We start from the raw sequence: 15,411 nt of genomic DNA on the forward strand, positions 1-15,411 counted from the left end.
ACTTTAATAATAACTTTCTGAAGGGACATGCACACCAAATATCAATTCAATCAGTCAACCCGTTTCAGAGAAGGACATGAAAATATAAAAAGTTGACGGACAATGGATGACGAACAAGAGGCGATGGACGACGACGGACAATCACCCTACGTTCGTACTGTTGCTGACAGCTGATTTCAAATATACTCTACCATATACTGTAGTATCTGACCAGATAGTATAATTCGAGGTCGATCGGCTCCTGCTTACATTACTGTTTACAAGGAGAGTGGAGATCTTACATTGTAATGATGCCGACAACTATCAGCTTAATGCCATGGTGACTTTCGGCAAAATGAATAACACAAATGATTTCAATCAACTTTTAATAGCGTCTTTCAACCTTTTACAAAAACACAGAAGTGAAATCTCCAAAAACACATCACGAATACGGATCGGCTGAGTAGAAAGCGAATAATGTATATGAATGATATATAGATCGTATGAATAGCAGATATATTTTGTATTCATTTATGTGTAGATGTAGATGTAAATACTTCCTCGATTAGGTTTCCAAAATTGAAGGCAATCTTTCCGAACTGCAGGAATGGGATTGGAGACAATGTGTCGCATGTCTGATAGCGTCATTGGTGTGTCTATCTAAGACTCCTCGCCACCCACATCATTTTCCCTCCCTTTTTTGTGGCTCTCACGGTAGCTTTAGAAATCTATCGTTATTTTATGACTGTTTATACGCGTAGTACTATAAATTTATTAATATTTGTCAGTGATGACTCAATCGGCTGTTCTCTTCACACACCCGAAATGGCGCGAGATATACAAACAATACTCATGCTAGTCAGAGTTAGTCTTTAATAGCCTAAGTTGAAAGTATATGCTGAAATACATAGATTTTCACTTTAGTAACGACAGAGAAAGTGAGAACCAAAGACGGAGATACACACACACACACACACACACACACACACACACACACACACACACACACACACACACACACACACACAGACAGACAGACAGACAGACAGACAGACAGACAGACAGACAGACAGACAGACAGACAGACAGACAGACAGACAGACAGACAGACAGACAGACAGACAGACAGACAGACAAACAAACAAATAAACAAACAAACAGAGGGGTGGATGGCAGAGACGTGAGATCGAGAGATTTACAAACGGTATCAACTGTAACATGCCTAATATCCATAAAGTCCTTTTCCTACGACAGACAGACAGTGGTAATCGGAATAAAAAATTACGAACGATAACCTAAAAACAGAAGCCTCGAGAGACATCTTCGATCGTTCATTCGTTCGAAAGGGTTAGTACAACGACATTAAATTACACGTATATTTATCACTTGCCGTTGTGGTGCAATGTCGTTTCCGTAGCTACAAACTTTCCGCCCATCAATATCCCACAGAAATCACTTCTATTCCTATATATCTTTTAGATATGTAAGAACTGTCAGTGTTATTGAGACAAGTTTAAATCGGGGAAGTACGTGTATTAAAGAAATTGATATTGAAAAGTTGAACTGGGACAAGTTGAAATTAGGAGAACGTAAATCGCAGTGGATCGACAATAACTAATTTATATATAATCAATATTATTATTCAGTACTATGTGTGACGTTGAGGGGGTTATTTATCAATTAACGACTCGAACAGAGTCTTTAAAATGTGCACGAATATATACAATCAATGACGAAAACTTTCACGCACTAAGTTATAGTTAGAGCGCCCTCTAGTGTTGAGATTTTAGTAATTTTACGACATGCACACCAAAAGATGTTGGGCTACATTTCCAAACAAATATAGTTTTTAGCTGGATATGTAGACTAAAATATTAAGAGATAACAATATAATAACTTTTATTTGGAAAGGAAAGTCTAAAGAGAAAAAATAGAGTAATTTAAATTGAAAAGTACTAGTACTTTGAAATCATTATTGTCCGTAAATTATATTAGATTGTAAGCTTGTATATTCTTAAGATATTGGCTAATTATCGAAAATCATTAATTATGCACATGACTTTTTGAAACTAAAAGCTACATACATCAGCAAGTTTTTAAATGACACTTGTGCTTTGTTCTCGTTGATATATGTACTAAATTATACACAATTTGAAACTTGAATTAAATACGATACGCATTATATTCCTATGAAGTTTACCAACATCTAATCAGTTTTTGACATTACCATAAGTATCATGTTTCAGTAGAATTGGTGCAGTAGTGTTTTAGATATCGACAGACAGACAGACAGACAGACAGACAGACAGACAGACAGACAGACAGACAGACAGACAGACAGACAGACAGACAGACAGACAGACAGACAGACAGACAGACAGACAGACAGACAGAGAAAAGCATAGCATAGTCTTTCCTTAGGGAAGGTAAAATTCAGAACTACTGGGGAATTGACAATGCAGTAAGTTGATACAACCCTCCCAATCCAAAAATTAAATTGTCAAAGAATGAAATAAATATATAATAAATGCATATAAATTATAATTGATTTACGTACTTACAGCAAATTTATATAAAACTCTACATATGGGGGCATAACTACATAACTTATGTGCACTGTTTCATACTGATGAAGATAATGCATATGATTTATATCAAACAATTTATAAAAATATAGACAGGGAAATCAGTGAGGTATATCAGATCATTTTGTTGGTAAACAAAGTAATGGATGATTGTACGGTCTCTACAACAAAGATATAAACATTTACCGAAAGGCAAGGAGTTGGTTATCATCCGCTGCATAAACTTTAATATCAGCTCCGGTAGGACTGCAAATCCTGCACATGTCAAACACTGAGTCAACATTTTGACAGCTAAAGGGCATAAAATAAAGATATAAACGTTTACTGAAAATCACTGGATTTGTTCTCTACTGATACATTTACAACGATCTGCTACGATAAATTGAGAACATATTAAAACATTAAAGCATATATTGGATGGCTTGCGAGCTGTGAGAGTAAACGAGAGTATTTTCTCAAAATGTCGAAGATGGCGCCTGTTATGTGCGTAAATTCTGTGCGTGCGTTTCTCGTTTCTGAGTTCCTGTGTAATCAAAATGGCCACCACCAGTAATTGTAACGATGTTGGAGCAGAAGAAACTAATCTCAACGGAAAAGTGCAAGATATGGTAATAAGTGAAGAAAACAAACAAAAAGCAGAAGATGTTAAAGAGAAAGCAAATGAATATTTTAAAGGTAACTACATGACTGATCTGAATACTTCAGGAACGTTATGTTTGTGTTGGCTCGATGATCACCAATTTATCCGGCATGTCTTGTCGAGAGTGACATGCATGTTAACGTGAACGTTCCAGTCCTTGGGTCAAAATGATTGCCCAGAGTCATTACAATTTGCAGTGCAATTAGTACACTTTTGAGTTTTTTCATCGTGTCTTCCGTACGCTGGATACCCTGACTAGTCGACTCGACTCAACGTTGATGTTCGAAAGGTCATGATCCGATGTTTTCACTCACTGCTTTCACGAGAGTTGAGTGTATATAGGTCAAGCCCTTTCTGTGTGATTGACTTACGCCTTACATGTACAACAGTGAGATTTCGCAAGTCATGAGTTTCATAGATTGAATGCATGATGTAAACTTGACTTGGGATGTAGGCCCGGTAGTGGTCGAGGTTTTCTCAAAACGATCCCCACCCCGGCCCACACCCCACCCCACCCCACCACCAACCCATGCCCGCACCATACGGGACCACCACCTATAACACATATCTTCACATATCACTGACCACACAGTGTACTGGTATGTAAAATATAGAATCTGATTAAGATAAAGTGATATGGTTATTATATCAGCTATAATTTACATATTGTACAGGAATGTAACAAAAGTTATAGTTTTGATACATATATTTTCTTGGTTTGTGTATCCATGGTGACTATTATTAGATATATTAATCAGAGCTTTATGAGAATGAGACGACAATCATTTGTGCTGTGTATCATCAAAACTCGCTACTTGCTGTGATATATGATGTTAGATTCTCGACAGTGAGCCATTTTTTTAAATGAGAAACCAGCAAATTTCTTGTGAGTGAATATGAGAGCATATTTTGGCAGAATTACCCTCATGTTTGTCATCAAAATATACCAAGAATTAATTCCCAACTTGTACTATAGCTGATTTGTAAAGAACTAAGTGTGCTTGCACTGGGAACTACTAAAAATCTACATTTGAAATACCTGTGGTATAGCAGATACAACTGTACTAGTAAGACATGAAGCTGTTATCGTCTCCAGCCACGTAAATGTTCTAAGTTAGACACTCCTCACTCAGTGACCTAGAAGTCGCATTTTTCATAACATCACAGGTTGCCTTCAGTTTACAAATTCATGTTTTTTGTAAACACAGAATTGCAATATATACTATCAATTTTCTTACACCATCTGATTGAATGCTTGTACACAAAAGCAGCAGGTGCAAATTGCATAGGACTGTCAATCACCAGAGCCTTTTATTCCTCTGTGTATGTAAATTACTTTGTTTTAGTTTTGAAGAGAGGAAATTACACAGAAATTATGACAGAGAATTGGGTCCATACAAAATTTGCCAAATTCGTCACTTGAAAATAGTAATCAAAATCACCTGTCTTTGAAGTGTTGCTTAATCCACTTTTTGTTATACTGAGAATGAGATGCCAACCAGAAACCGTTTCTCATTGTAATCTCATTCTTATATTAGCTCAACGTAATCTCTCTTATTACCATACATAGGTATCACAGGAAAAAAAAGCATGACTCAACAAGTGACCTATGACATCTAGAACTATTCTGAAATTTGTCACCAAGGAACCTGTCTTTCAATAATTTGATCTATTTACTCTGTTCCTACATAGTTTATGTTGTGATAGGTTGCTGTGTACAAAGTATTGACACAAGAATTAGATATTTAGTCCCTAGTATGTTTAACTTTGTTCAGTCAAGCAAAATACAAGTGACATAAGGGGCCCTGTCTGATGGGAAGTGACAAAACCCTTGCATCATGAGTATTTTTTGGCTGAATGAGAGAACTAAAAACAGTATTTGAGATATGCAAGCTAAATTTAGCAGAAATAGCCTATTATACTACAGGTCTTGATATATATACAAATGATATGTTATTGACCTGGGTTGTGTTAGCCACTTTTACAACATGGAATTCATTTAAAAACATATATTTGTAGTCAGTTGTATTACAATTATTGTGAACTATTGTAATGTTAAGCTTTATACTGCCATGTGATTAGTGTCCACAGACCATGACAACAGTGTAATAATTTTTCCGTAAACTGGGGTGTCCTTGAGCAATGCTTCTTACAATTTGAAGTGCAAAGTATTAGTATGGCGTCCTCCAGGTGTAAGGTTACAAATTTAACTATATATTGCCATGCTTTATATAACCAAAATCACCAAACACCCTGTCTTGCTTTAATGTATCACGAACACATTCAGCCCCCTCTTGTTCATGTTTGTTCATAGTGGTAGAAATGCTATCATGACTGTAGCATGATTTAGTTCCAATATGGAATGGCTTCTCAACTATAACATCAATATATATCGGAAAACATACAAATATTATGTTGTATAAAATGAAGCAGGGAGAACATGACTAATTGTGTCTGTTTAGACATGCCAAGAATTCTATCTGATTATCTGTGAGTGTTCTTGCCATTCAGGTAATTTGCATAGATTTACATATTATCTTGTACTACAGTTTGATAGGGAACCACAATAACATACCCAGGAAACTTAGGGTAAATTTTACGTACTTGTTAGAACAAAAATGCTCACTGTGATGTTATTTTGTTTATTTGTGTAGGTAAAGAATACCAGGAAGCTATCACATACTATACCAAAGCTATCGATCTCAATCCATGTGTTGCTGCTTACTACGGTAATAGAAGTTTTGCATATCTGAAAACTGAGTGTTTTGGATATGCATTGGAAGATGCCTCTAAAGCTTTAGAACTAGATAGGTCTTACGTCAAGGTAGGTTTATATATACTAAATTATGGTGTCTTAGATTCATCTTAATGGTGTGATTCAAAAACTGGTATCAGGAAAGTAAGGTGTCTTGTCGTAAAGAGTTGATAGATAAGTCATGATAACATTCATAAGTCAGAAGTATTTTCCAGCTGAATGTAGACACATATTGGGGAATGATATAATTATACCCCTAACAAGTGTAATGTATTTTAAAAATTGAGGAAAAATAATGGTGATGTTGAACATTTTCACTCATAGTTTGAGAACTGCAGACACAAATAGTACAATGACATAGTCATGACAGACATGCATTTTTTGTGAAATAGAATGACTTGGGTATCAATTCCATATTTTTTGTTTGAATGTGTTCAACTTTGCTTGTGTGTGATATAATTATTCTGATTTCATTCTAAATTTTAACTTTTGTATGTGTTTCTTACTAGGGTTACTATAGAAGAGCGACTGCTAACATGGCATTGGGCAAATATAAACTTGCTCTCAGGGATTATGAGACTGTAAGTACCTATTAGTATTAATGTTATTATTATTATTATTATTAATATTATTTAAAGGTGATTCAAAATGCTCACATTCACTATTGCTAATTTGCTAGACGACATGTTTGTGAAATGCATTCTGGTTTTAAAACTTTTCAAAAGCGTCTGCAAACACCTTAAAATGACCCTTTTTCAGTCACTTCCCTTCGGATTTACTTCGAGAGTTTTCGGGTATTTCCGGTCCCACCTAGACCACGGGATTTTATGACGTCATAAAGAGACATGGATAGCACGTAGCCTATGGCGAGCGTAGTCACTAGGTGAACAAAACTCAACAGCATTGTGAAAAAATACATTGCTGGTGGTTGTAACAGACATCAGTAAACAAAAACTACACTCTACATGTCTTATTAACCAACATTTACCGATATTTACTCACACTTTCTGACTAATTGGCAGTGTCTGTAGGTATAAATGCTAAAATATGATCTCCCCATATTATGGCAAAATAAATCAAAACGGCTAGACTACAGTGTAGATATACATAAACACTTGTAATGTCGCTCGCGTGTTTCAATTTATTTATCTGATTTTTTTTATTATTTGCCGAGGAGAAGCATTACAATATCTTCGACAGGCATGACAGCCCACTATACTCGACTATACTCACTGATGTCGCCTTTTGAACGGCGCATTTAGCAACAAAGTAAACATATTTATCTTGAATAAATATACTAGCTATTAGATTGCCATATCATCAGCAATAAAATTGTAAAGAATTGAGGAAATTTCGTGAGTTTAGTGTTGTCATTTACATGACTTTAGCAACTCGCATGGAAGAAAACTTGTATGGTTTCCCTTGTTGCGATATCACTTAATTTAATGCAACAATGCAATATGCCTATTTAATATTCATTAGAAGAATTCTGTAACGAATCATGGTATTCGAAGTGTACAGTTTAGGAAACCAACAAATCAAATATGTGTTCATGATATCAAATACGATTGGACATTATTGACGTCGGCAATCAAGGTCGTGACCCCAGCACATGGTTATGAAAGAAAGCCTGCAACTAGATACTTGGCTAGCCACGTCCGGTCCCGTTTCTCAGGGTTTGTTTTGAAGTTAGAGACGTTATTTCTGTACGACTTGAAGAATTTTACAATATATCTGATTGATAAATATGGATTACATCAACACGTGGATAAATTTAACCCGACACGAATGTGCGCTGTGCTCTCCCGATTCCATACGTACATTGTACATACACTGCTTCAGCTTTGATCGGCGGCCTAGTATGAGCTTACTGCCGTGGCTGCGGTGACTGCACAAAACTTGACAACACTACCCCTCTACCGATATATAATAATCACCTGTATACCGTGATAAAAACAAGCAATAATTCGAGTCCCCAACAAGTCGATGAGACCTACTTCTGTTCTGTCCGATCCGAATGCGAGTTTCTTAGGTTTTATATGGGTTTCAGACTCGGACTAGAGTATTACGCCCTAGACAATAATAGATGTAAACTTGTGTTCACAAGCCAAACATGTGACAATACAAGACCACAACGAAAACTGTGAAAAATTTGCAGGTCAGTCTCATTTTATATATGGACAACAAAATTAGGTCGGTCACAGTTCCATTTACATGTACATGATGCAATGACTCGGAGCGTACTTCCATATGCTCGGAGCAAATCGAATCAATTAGTATATTATGGGACCAACAAATATATTGTGGCACATGTCCCGATACGCCTTCTTGAAGTTTCCCATTGGTATTCTAATAGCTAGTATATTTATTCGAGATGAAATATGTTTACTTTGTTGTTAAATGCACTGTTCAAAAGGCGACGCGAGTACGATTGGGCTAAAATATGCCGTCCTTGGCCCGGGGATGCCGTCAAACGTCACCACGGTATCGTAATGTTTCTCCTCGGCAAATAATAAAAAATCAGATAAATAAAAGTCAATGAATGTGAAACACGCGACATTACAAGTGTTTATATATATCTAGTCTAGCCGTTTTTGATTTATTTTGCCATAATATGGGGAGATCATATTTTAGCATTTATACCTACAGACACTGCCAATTAGTCAGAAAGTGTGAGTAAATATCGGTAAATGTTGGTTAATAAGACATGTAGAGTGTAGTTTTTGTTTACTGATGTCTATTACAACCACTAGCAATGTATTTTTTCACAATGCTGTTGAGTTTTGTTCACCTAGTGACTACGCTCACCATAGGCTACGTGCTATCCATGTCTCTTTATGACGTCATAAAATCCCGTGGTCTAGGTGGGACCGGAAATACCCGAAAACTCTCGAAGTAAATCCGAAGGGAAGTGACTGAAAAAGGGTCATTTTAAGGTGTTTGCAGACGCTTTTGAAAAGTTTTAAAACCAGAATGCATTTCACAAACATGTCGTCTAGCAAATTAGCGATAGTGAATGTGAGCATTTTGAATCACCTTTAACAAACAGATAATTTCAGCCACAGGTACATGTAATATCATAGATATCAATGTCATTTGAATCATCCAATGGATTTTGTGATGATGTCTGAATAAGACTAGCTCTCCATCTAAGCTATGATTACTATCTTGTTTTATTTTCCTTTCTCGTAAAATGTCCAGGTGACGAAAGCCAGGCCAAATGATAAAGATGCAAGAGCTAAATATATGGAATGCAGTAAAATAGTCAAGAGGCGAGCATTTGAACGAGCAATATCAGTGGATGACAGCAAGAAATCTATAGTTGAATCATTAGATCTAGAAGGCATGGGTAAGTTTAATAGTTGTGTTTTACATAGACATGTATGATATTAACAATTGGAAGTAGTAGGTAACAGTAGTCAATTGTGTACAAGTCCCTAGTCACAGCCAAATAGCTGTTCTCTTTGTAGAAATAACAACATCAAGTACATTGTACCAGAACAGCCATTCTTATCAACCTTCTAGACCAAGGTAGACTGAGTCAGCCGGGTCAGCTCAAGAACTAAACTCTACCTGAGAAGTGTGCATGGTCACATTCCCTCTATCATAGTATCCAACCATGAACTAAACTCTAGCTGAGAAGTTTACATGGTCACATTCCCTCTATCAGAATATCCCAATTGATTGCCCTGGGTAGATTTGGGCCCCTGGGTAGATTAGGCTGGTCCTAACAGGGTTACCCGTTTGTCGATGTGTATTTTAAAGCATTTTGATAATAAAAGTCATTATTATTGCTCTGTGCAGTGTAAATTCATCGGCAGACTGGGTTACATTGTATTGTCATTGTATTGATAACTTGACAATGTTTCTGAGATTTTGGTCATCCACTTTCCTATAATTGCAATGTCATGGTGTGCCAGTATAAGGCAAAATGAGGATGAAAATTTTCAATATACATGTAAGTACTAATTACATGGTTGTACATGCTTGTACACAAAGAAATCAACAAACTGCGTAAAAGAAGTTCCTTGACTGAATGCAAATGGCACTCCCAGTGGCCAAAGTAAACAATCTTTTGTTTATTTCCAATGACCAAAATATGTATCTTGTATGATTTGTTTTTCCCATAGCTGAAAAGACAATCAAATTGTGTATTTTTGATTTGCAGCAATAGAAGACAACTATGATGGTCCAAATATTGACAATGGAAAAGTTACCTTAGACTTTGTGAAAGGAATGATGGAAACATTCAAAAATCAAAAGAAGTTACATAGAAAGTATGCATATATGGTGAGTAAGGGGTCTACCATGTTTCAGTTATCTACTGTGTACACATTTTCATGTGAAGGCACCCCAGATTGGGGGGAAATGGTTGAACTTTTTATGATGTATGCTGGATACATAACAGTGAAAAAAAAGCAAACAACAAAATCTCTGTAAGTGAATCTCATTTCTTTTTGATACTGAAATGATTCGTTTTAGTTAAAGCTATAGTTTACATACTGGATGATTGCAACTTCTATTTTTTCTTGAGCAAAATTTCTCACATTTGAAAGTTTTGCGGCTTAGTTTATTGTGCCATTTTCAGTTTTACATTGTAATTTACTTATTGTATAGTGTTCATTCCCCCATTGTCTTGACAGATTCTTATACAAATCAAAGAAGTGTTCAGCAAGTTACCGTCACTATGTGAGATCACCGTACCAGATGATGGCAAGTTTACAGTCTGTGGGGACATCCATGGCCAATTCTATGATCTTCTTAATATATTTGAAATTAATGGTCTACCTTCACCTACAAATCCATATGTATCCTTTAATGATAACATATTGACTACAGTACATGTAGGTGTAGAATTCTACATACAACACCAAAGCATATCAACTACAGCACATGATAGGTGTAGAATTCTACATACAACACCAAGGCATGCATCTCTAATTTTTAACCTGATGATTGAATGGTAACAAGTACTGTCCTTGTGTAAAAGCTTATCATTTTATTGTTATTGTAGACATATGCAGTATAGCTCAGGAGTTGCTTTCTGATTGGGCTAGTGTCTGGGCAAGTTCAGTGCTAACACTGGGCTAGCTTTGGTAAGTTCAGTGCTAACGCTAGGCTAGCATTGGGTAAGTTCAGTTCTAACACTAGGCTAGCATTGGGTAAGTTCAGAGCTAACACTAGGACAGCATTGGCCAAGGTCAGTGTTAACACCGAAGGTTCAATTACCAGGGTAATAATATAGGGATCACATGATACTTGTTTTAGCATACCAAACTTTGCATGACCAAAACATATCATCACCCAAGTTATTTTATTCAGTAACAGTTTTCATTTATTCAATGATGTTCTGTATTCTGTGTTGTAATCAAGCCATTTCTACCATTGTATGTTGCTGTTCCTTGACCTTTGACCTACCAGCTGTTTAATGGTGACTTTGTAGATAGGGGCTCATTTTCGGTAGAATGTATTCTTACATTGTTTGCTTTTAAACTTCTATATCCAGAACATTTCCACATGTCAAGGGGTAAGTTCAAAGTTCAAAGTTTAAAGCTCACTGAAATTTTACACTTTCTATTTGACTTTGAGACAAAAGAAATATTGAAGTTTACAATGACAAGTAATGATATAAAAGACACTATCCACCAAGGAAGGTTAGGTGATGGACAAAATGTCACACCCAACACTTTTAGGCCAAAACAAGTGATCTGAACCTTTGTGAATTTATGTTGCTCAATAAAAACCGGGATGTTAAACAAGATAAAATGAGATGAACTATAACAGTACAGTTGAGATTAGGATTGAACTTTAGGAGAGAGAAAAGTTGTTTGGCAGAGCTATAGAAAAAGTAGGACCAGAACAGAAGAATAATCCCAATGTAATCCTTATGGATCCACTGATAAGATAACACTAATACGAGAACCTGGGATTGAAACCCTGGCCTTTAACTTATTGTGAAGATGTTTGTCAACCATGGTGTATTGAAAGTTCAAGATTTGAATTGCTTGTTTTCAACGTAGCTGAGAAATACTATGGACAATTATTGAATGATAAATACTTGACTTTTGACAGGAAATCATGAAAGTGAAACAATGAATCAAATGTATGGCTTCTTTGGTGAAGTCAAGGCCAAGTATACCTCACAGATGGCTGATTTGTTTACAGAAGTTTATAACTGGTTACCACTAGCACAAGTTATCAACAAGAAAGTACTAGTAAGTATACAGTTTTTATTGGTTACCATGGTTACTTGAGTATATGTAAACAGACTAGTTTTAAACTGTTTATAGCAATGATTTCACCACTTTAAATGTATGTATGTTTTCTATCTACAGGTAACCCATGGAGGGTTGTTTAGTCGTGATGATGTCACACTGGAGGAAATCAAGAAAGTAGAAAGGAACCAACAACCACCAGACTCAGGTAATGTTCACTGACTGCTGACTGGGCGCTGGTCATCAACAACATATAGTTAGATTCTCTTTGCTGTGAAAATTATAAATCCTTTGAAAAGAGTATATGTCACAGTTGATTTATCACAACAGTAACTGTAGCAATGCTCATGGATTCTCTACTCAAGAAGGTGCATGTTTCATTGAAAAATATTGTACTAATTTAGTGATGACTCAGTGAAAATCATTGTACCCATTTAGTGATGACTCGGTGAACATGGCCGTACTCATTTAGTGATGACTAATTGAAAATGGTTGTACTCATTTAGTGATGACTCATTGAAAATGGTTGTACTCATTTAGTGATGACTCTGAAAACCGTTGTACTCAATTAATGACTCAGTGAAAATTGTTGTACTCATTGAGTGATGACTCAGTGAACATGGCCGTACTCATTTAGTGATGACTCAGTGAAAATGGTTGTACTCAATTAGTGATGACTCAGTGAAAATGGTTGTACTCAATTAGTGATGACTCAGTAAAAATGACTACTCATTGAGTGATGACTCAGTGAACATGGCCGTACTCATTTAGTGATGACTCAGTGAAAATGGTTGTACTCATTGAGTAATATTTCAGTGAAAATGGTTGTAGCATGGTTCTGAACACAGTCTTAGATCTAACCATTTCATTTACCCTCCAGGAATAATGTGTGAACTATTATGGTCAGATCCTCAACCTCAGTACGGCAGAGCACCAAGCAAAAGAGGTGTTGGGGTCATGTTTGGTCCTGATGTCACCAAGAAATTTCTAGAAAGAAACAATTTAGAGTATGTTATACGAAGTCATGAAGTAAAATCAGAGGGCTATGAAGTTACACACGATGGCAAATGTATCACAGTATTTTCAGCACCCAACTATTGGTAAGGAACTTATCTCCTGTTTTACAAAGAAAGGAAGGTCTAAAAAACTAAACTTTGAGATTTTCAGACAAATTTATTCGACTGGCAAGTAGAGGTTTCTCTTTACAATGTTGGTATGCTAGACTCTAATGTTTTCAGAATTGTATAGAGACTTTGTATCATGAAAAATCATAAGCGAGGTGGTTCTATATTGAAGGAATTCTGTAGTTTGGCTGATGTTAGTCATAAAACAATCTTGGCTTGAATTGCAGTTAGAATGTGTTTACCAGTGTTACTAAAAGCCAAGACCCGACATAGGATTTTTTTATAGTTACAATATGTTGACCAGGGTTTAATACTCAAATCCAAGACCTGACACACACACACAAGTTTTGTTTTTCATTTGTTTTACAGTGATCAGATGGGTAATAAAGGTGCATTTATCACCATGGGATCTGATTTAAAACCAAATTTTACAACATATGATGCCGTGGTAAGTTCAGTTATTTGTACATTTTCCATGAGCAGTCTGTTCAGAAGTCTCCCATGGTTAGTCAATCTAGAATTTGTCAGTTGGTTGACACTGTAGATCACACTTCTATAGGAAACCGTTGGCATCATTGAACCAATGGTTAACAGCACTATCATAACCTTTCTGTAATATAGTACAAAATAAAACCATTTTTAGTTGAATTGTCACATTTCTTGAAATCTGGAATGAATTTCTACACAAATTTGTCACTTGTTTATATACAGCTTCCTTCTCTCAATAAAATTTGAATTTTTTTTTTTTTTTGCAGCCACATCCGGATGTGAGACCTATGGCCTATGCAAGCTCGTTGTTTGGCTTTATGTAATGTCATGTCCATGGAGGAAATCAAGGAAATGTCCAGCAACATACTATTTACACTGTAGTCTGTGAGATCCAATACAGATGTATAATCAGGGCCTCACACAGTGAAATGGCTGGCCATATACTGTTCACATCAAAATATGTGAGACCCAACATATGTATATCTGTGAGATCAAATACATGTATAACCTTGGCCTTATTCAAGGAAATGGTCAGCCATAATACTGTTCACACCAAAATCTGTGAGACCCAATACAAATGTATATTGTATATCTAAGATCAAATATTATCAGAGCCTCAATCAATGAAAAGTCCAGCAATGTTGTTATAACCAGGGCCTCACACAGTTAACTGGCCTGGCTAGTCATATACTGTTCACACCACAATATGTGAGACCCAATATATGCATAACCAGTGGCTCACTCGGTGAAATTTATGGCTGACCATATACTGTTGACACTAAAATCTGTGAGACCCAATACATGTATTAACAGAATATCCATGAGATCAAATACAGGTATAACAAGGGCCTCACACAGTGAAATGACTAGCCATATACTGTGTACACCGTAATCTGAGACCCAGTATATATATATCTATGAAATCAAATACAGGTATAATCAAATGTCTGGCAACATGTACTATGTATATCAGAATCTCTGAGATCCATCCAATACATGCATTTGATACCTGGGTGTCACACATGCTGTTTACAATGCTGTATTTCAGGACAAAAAAAATGTTGTATTTACAATCACCACATCACTGCATACCCTGATGAACTACCACATAACCCATAGTCTATCAAACTCTTATCTTATGTATTTACACTACGAGGGTAGTGTCTATGAATTTCAAAGCAAAGTCATGATAATACCAGTCAAAGAGACTCTGTACATGTAGTTACAATCACTAAAGCCGTGTGTGGAAGTCTACAATAAACCTTGACATGTTTTACAACACTTCATTTGTTGTGAAGGAATGCTGACATCTGGTCATGGTCTGTATTTGCAACCATAACATCACATCACTCAGTGAGCTGTATTTACTACTCTGGCTTCTCACTAATATATACGACTTGCAGCTGTATTTCCAACCATAGGATCACACCAGTCTGTGAGATCCAGAGCTGTATTTTCAACCATACGATCACACCAGTCTCTGAGATCCAGAGCTGTATTTCCAACCATACGATCACACCAGTCTCTGAGATCCAGAGCTGTATTTTCAACCATACGATCACACCAGTCTGTGAGATCCAGAACTGTATTTACATCCATGGCTTCACATAATCTCTGAGACCCA

At 36.2% G+C, this 15,411-nt stretch overlaps 1 protein-coding gene across 1 annotated transcript; it reads left to right on the forward strand.

The window, feature by feature from the left end:
- The first annotated feature begins 3,115 nt into the window (after nt 1-3,115).
- On the forward strand, nt 3,116-14,953 carry LOC144451648 (serine/threonine-protein phosphatase 5-like). The gene is made up of 12 exons (XM_078142545.1): nt 3,116-3,239; nt 5,859-6,028; nt 6,469-6,540; nt 9,161-9,308; nt 10,128-10,249; nt 10,603-10,767; nt 11,381-11,486; nt 12,032-12,174; nt 12,295-12,382; nt 13,055-13,274; nt 13,668-13,746; nt 14,054-14,953. The coding sequence occupies exons 1-12, from the start codon at nt 3,170-3,172 to the stop codon at nt 14,108-14,110; spliced, it is 1,440 nt and encodes a 479-aa protein (XP_077998671.1). The 5' UTR covers nt 3,116-3,169; the 3' UTR covers nt 14,111-14,953.
- Nucleotides 14,954-15,411: the final 458 nt, after the last annotated feature.

This window comes from Glandiceps talaboti, chromosome 2 (genome assembly GCF_964340395.1).
Source record: "Glandiceps talaboti chromosome 2, keGlaTala1.1, whole genome shotgun sequence".
NCBI lineage: Eukaryota > Metazoa > Hemichordata > Enteropneusta > Spengelidae > Glandiceps > Glandiceps talaboti.

Excerpts from the sequence above, each read along its gene's own strand:
- LOC144451648 (XM_078142545.1), top strand. The coding sequence starts at position 3,170 with ATGGTAATAAGTGAAGAAAACAAACAAAAAGCAGAAGATGTTAAAGAG. Across the intron at positions 11,487-12,031 it reads ACATTTCCACATGTCAAGGG|GAAATCATGAAAGTGAAACA; the intron begins GTAAGTTCAAAG and ends GACTTTTGACAG. Across the intron at positions 13,275-13,667 it reads TTTTCAGCACCCAACTATTG|TGATCAGATGGGTAATAAAG; the intron begins GTAAGGAACTTA and ends TTTGTTTTACAG.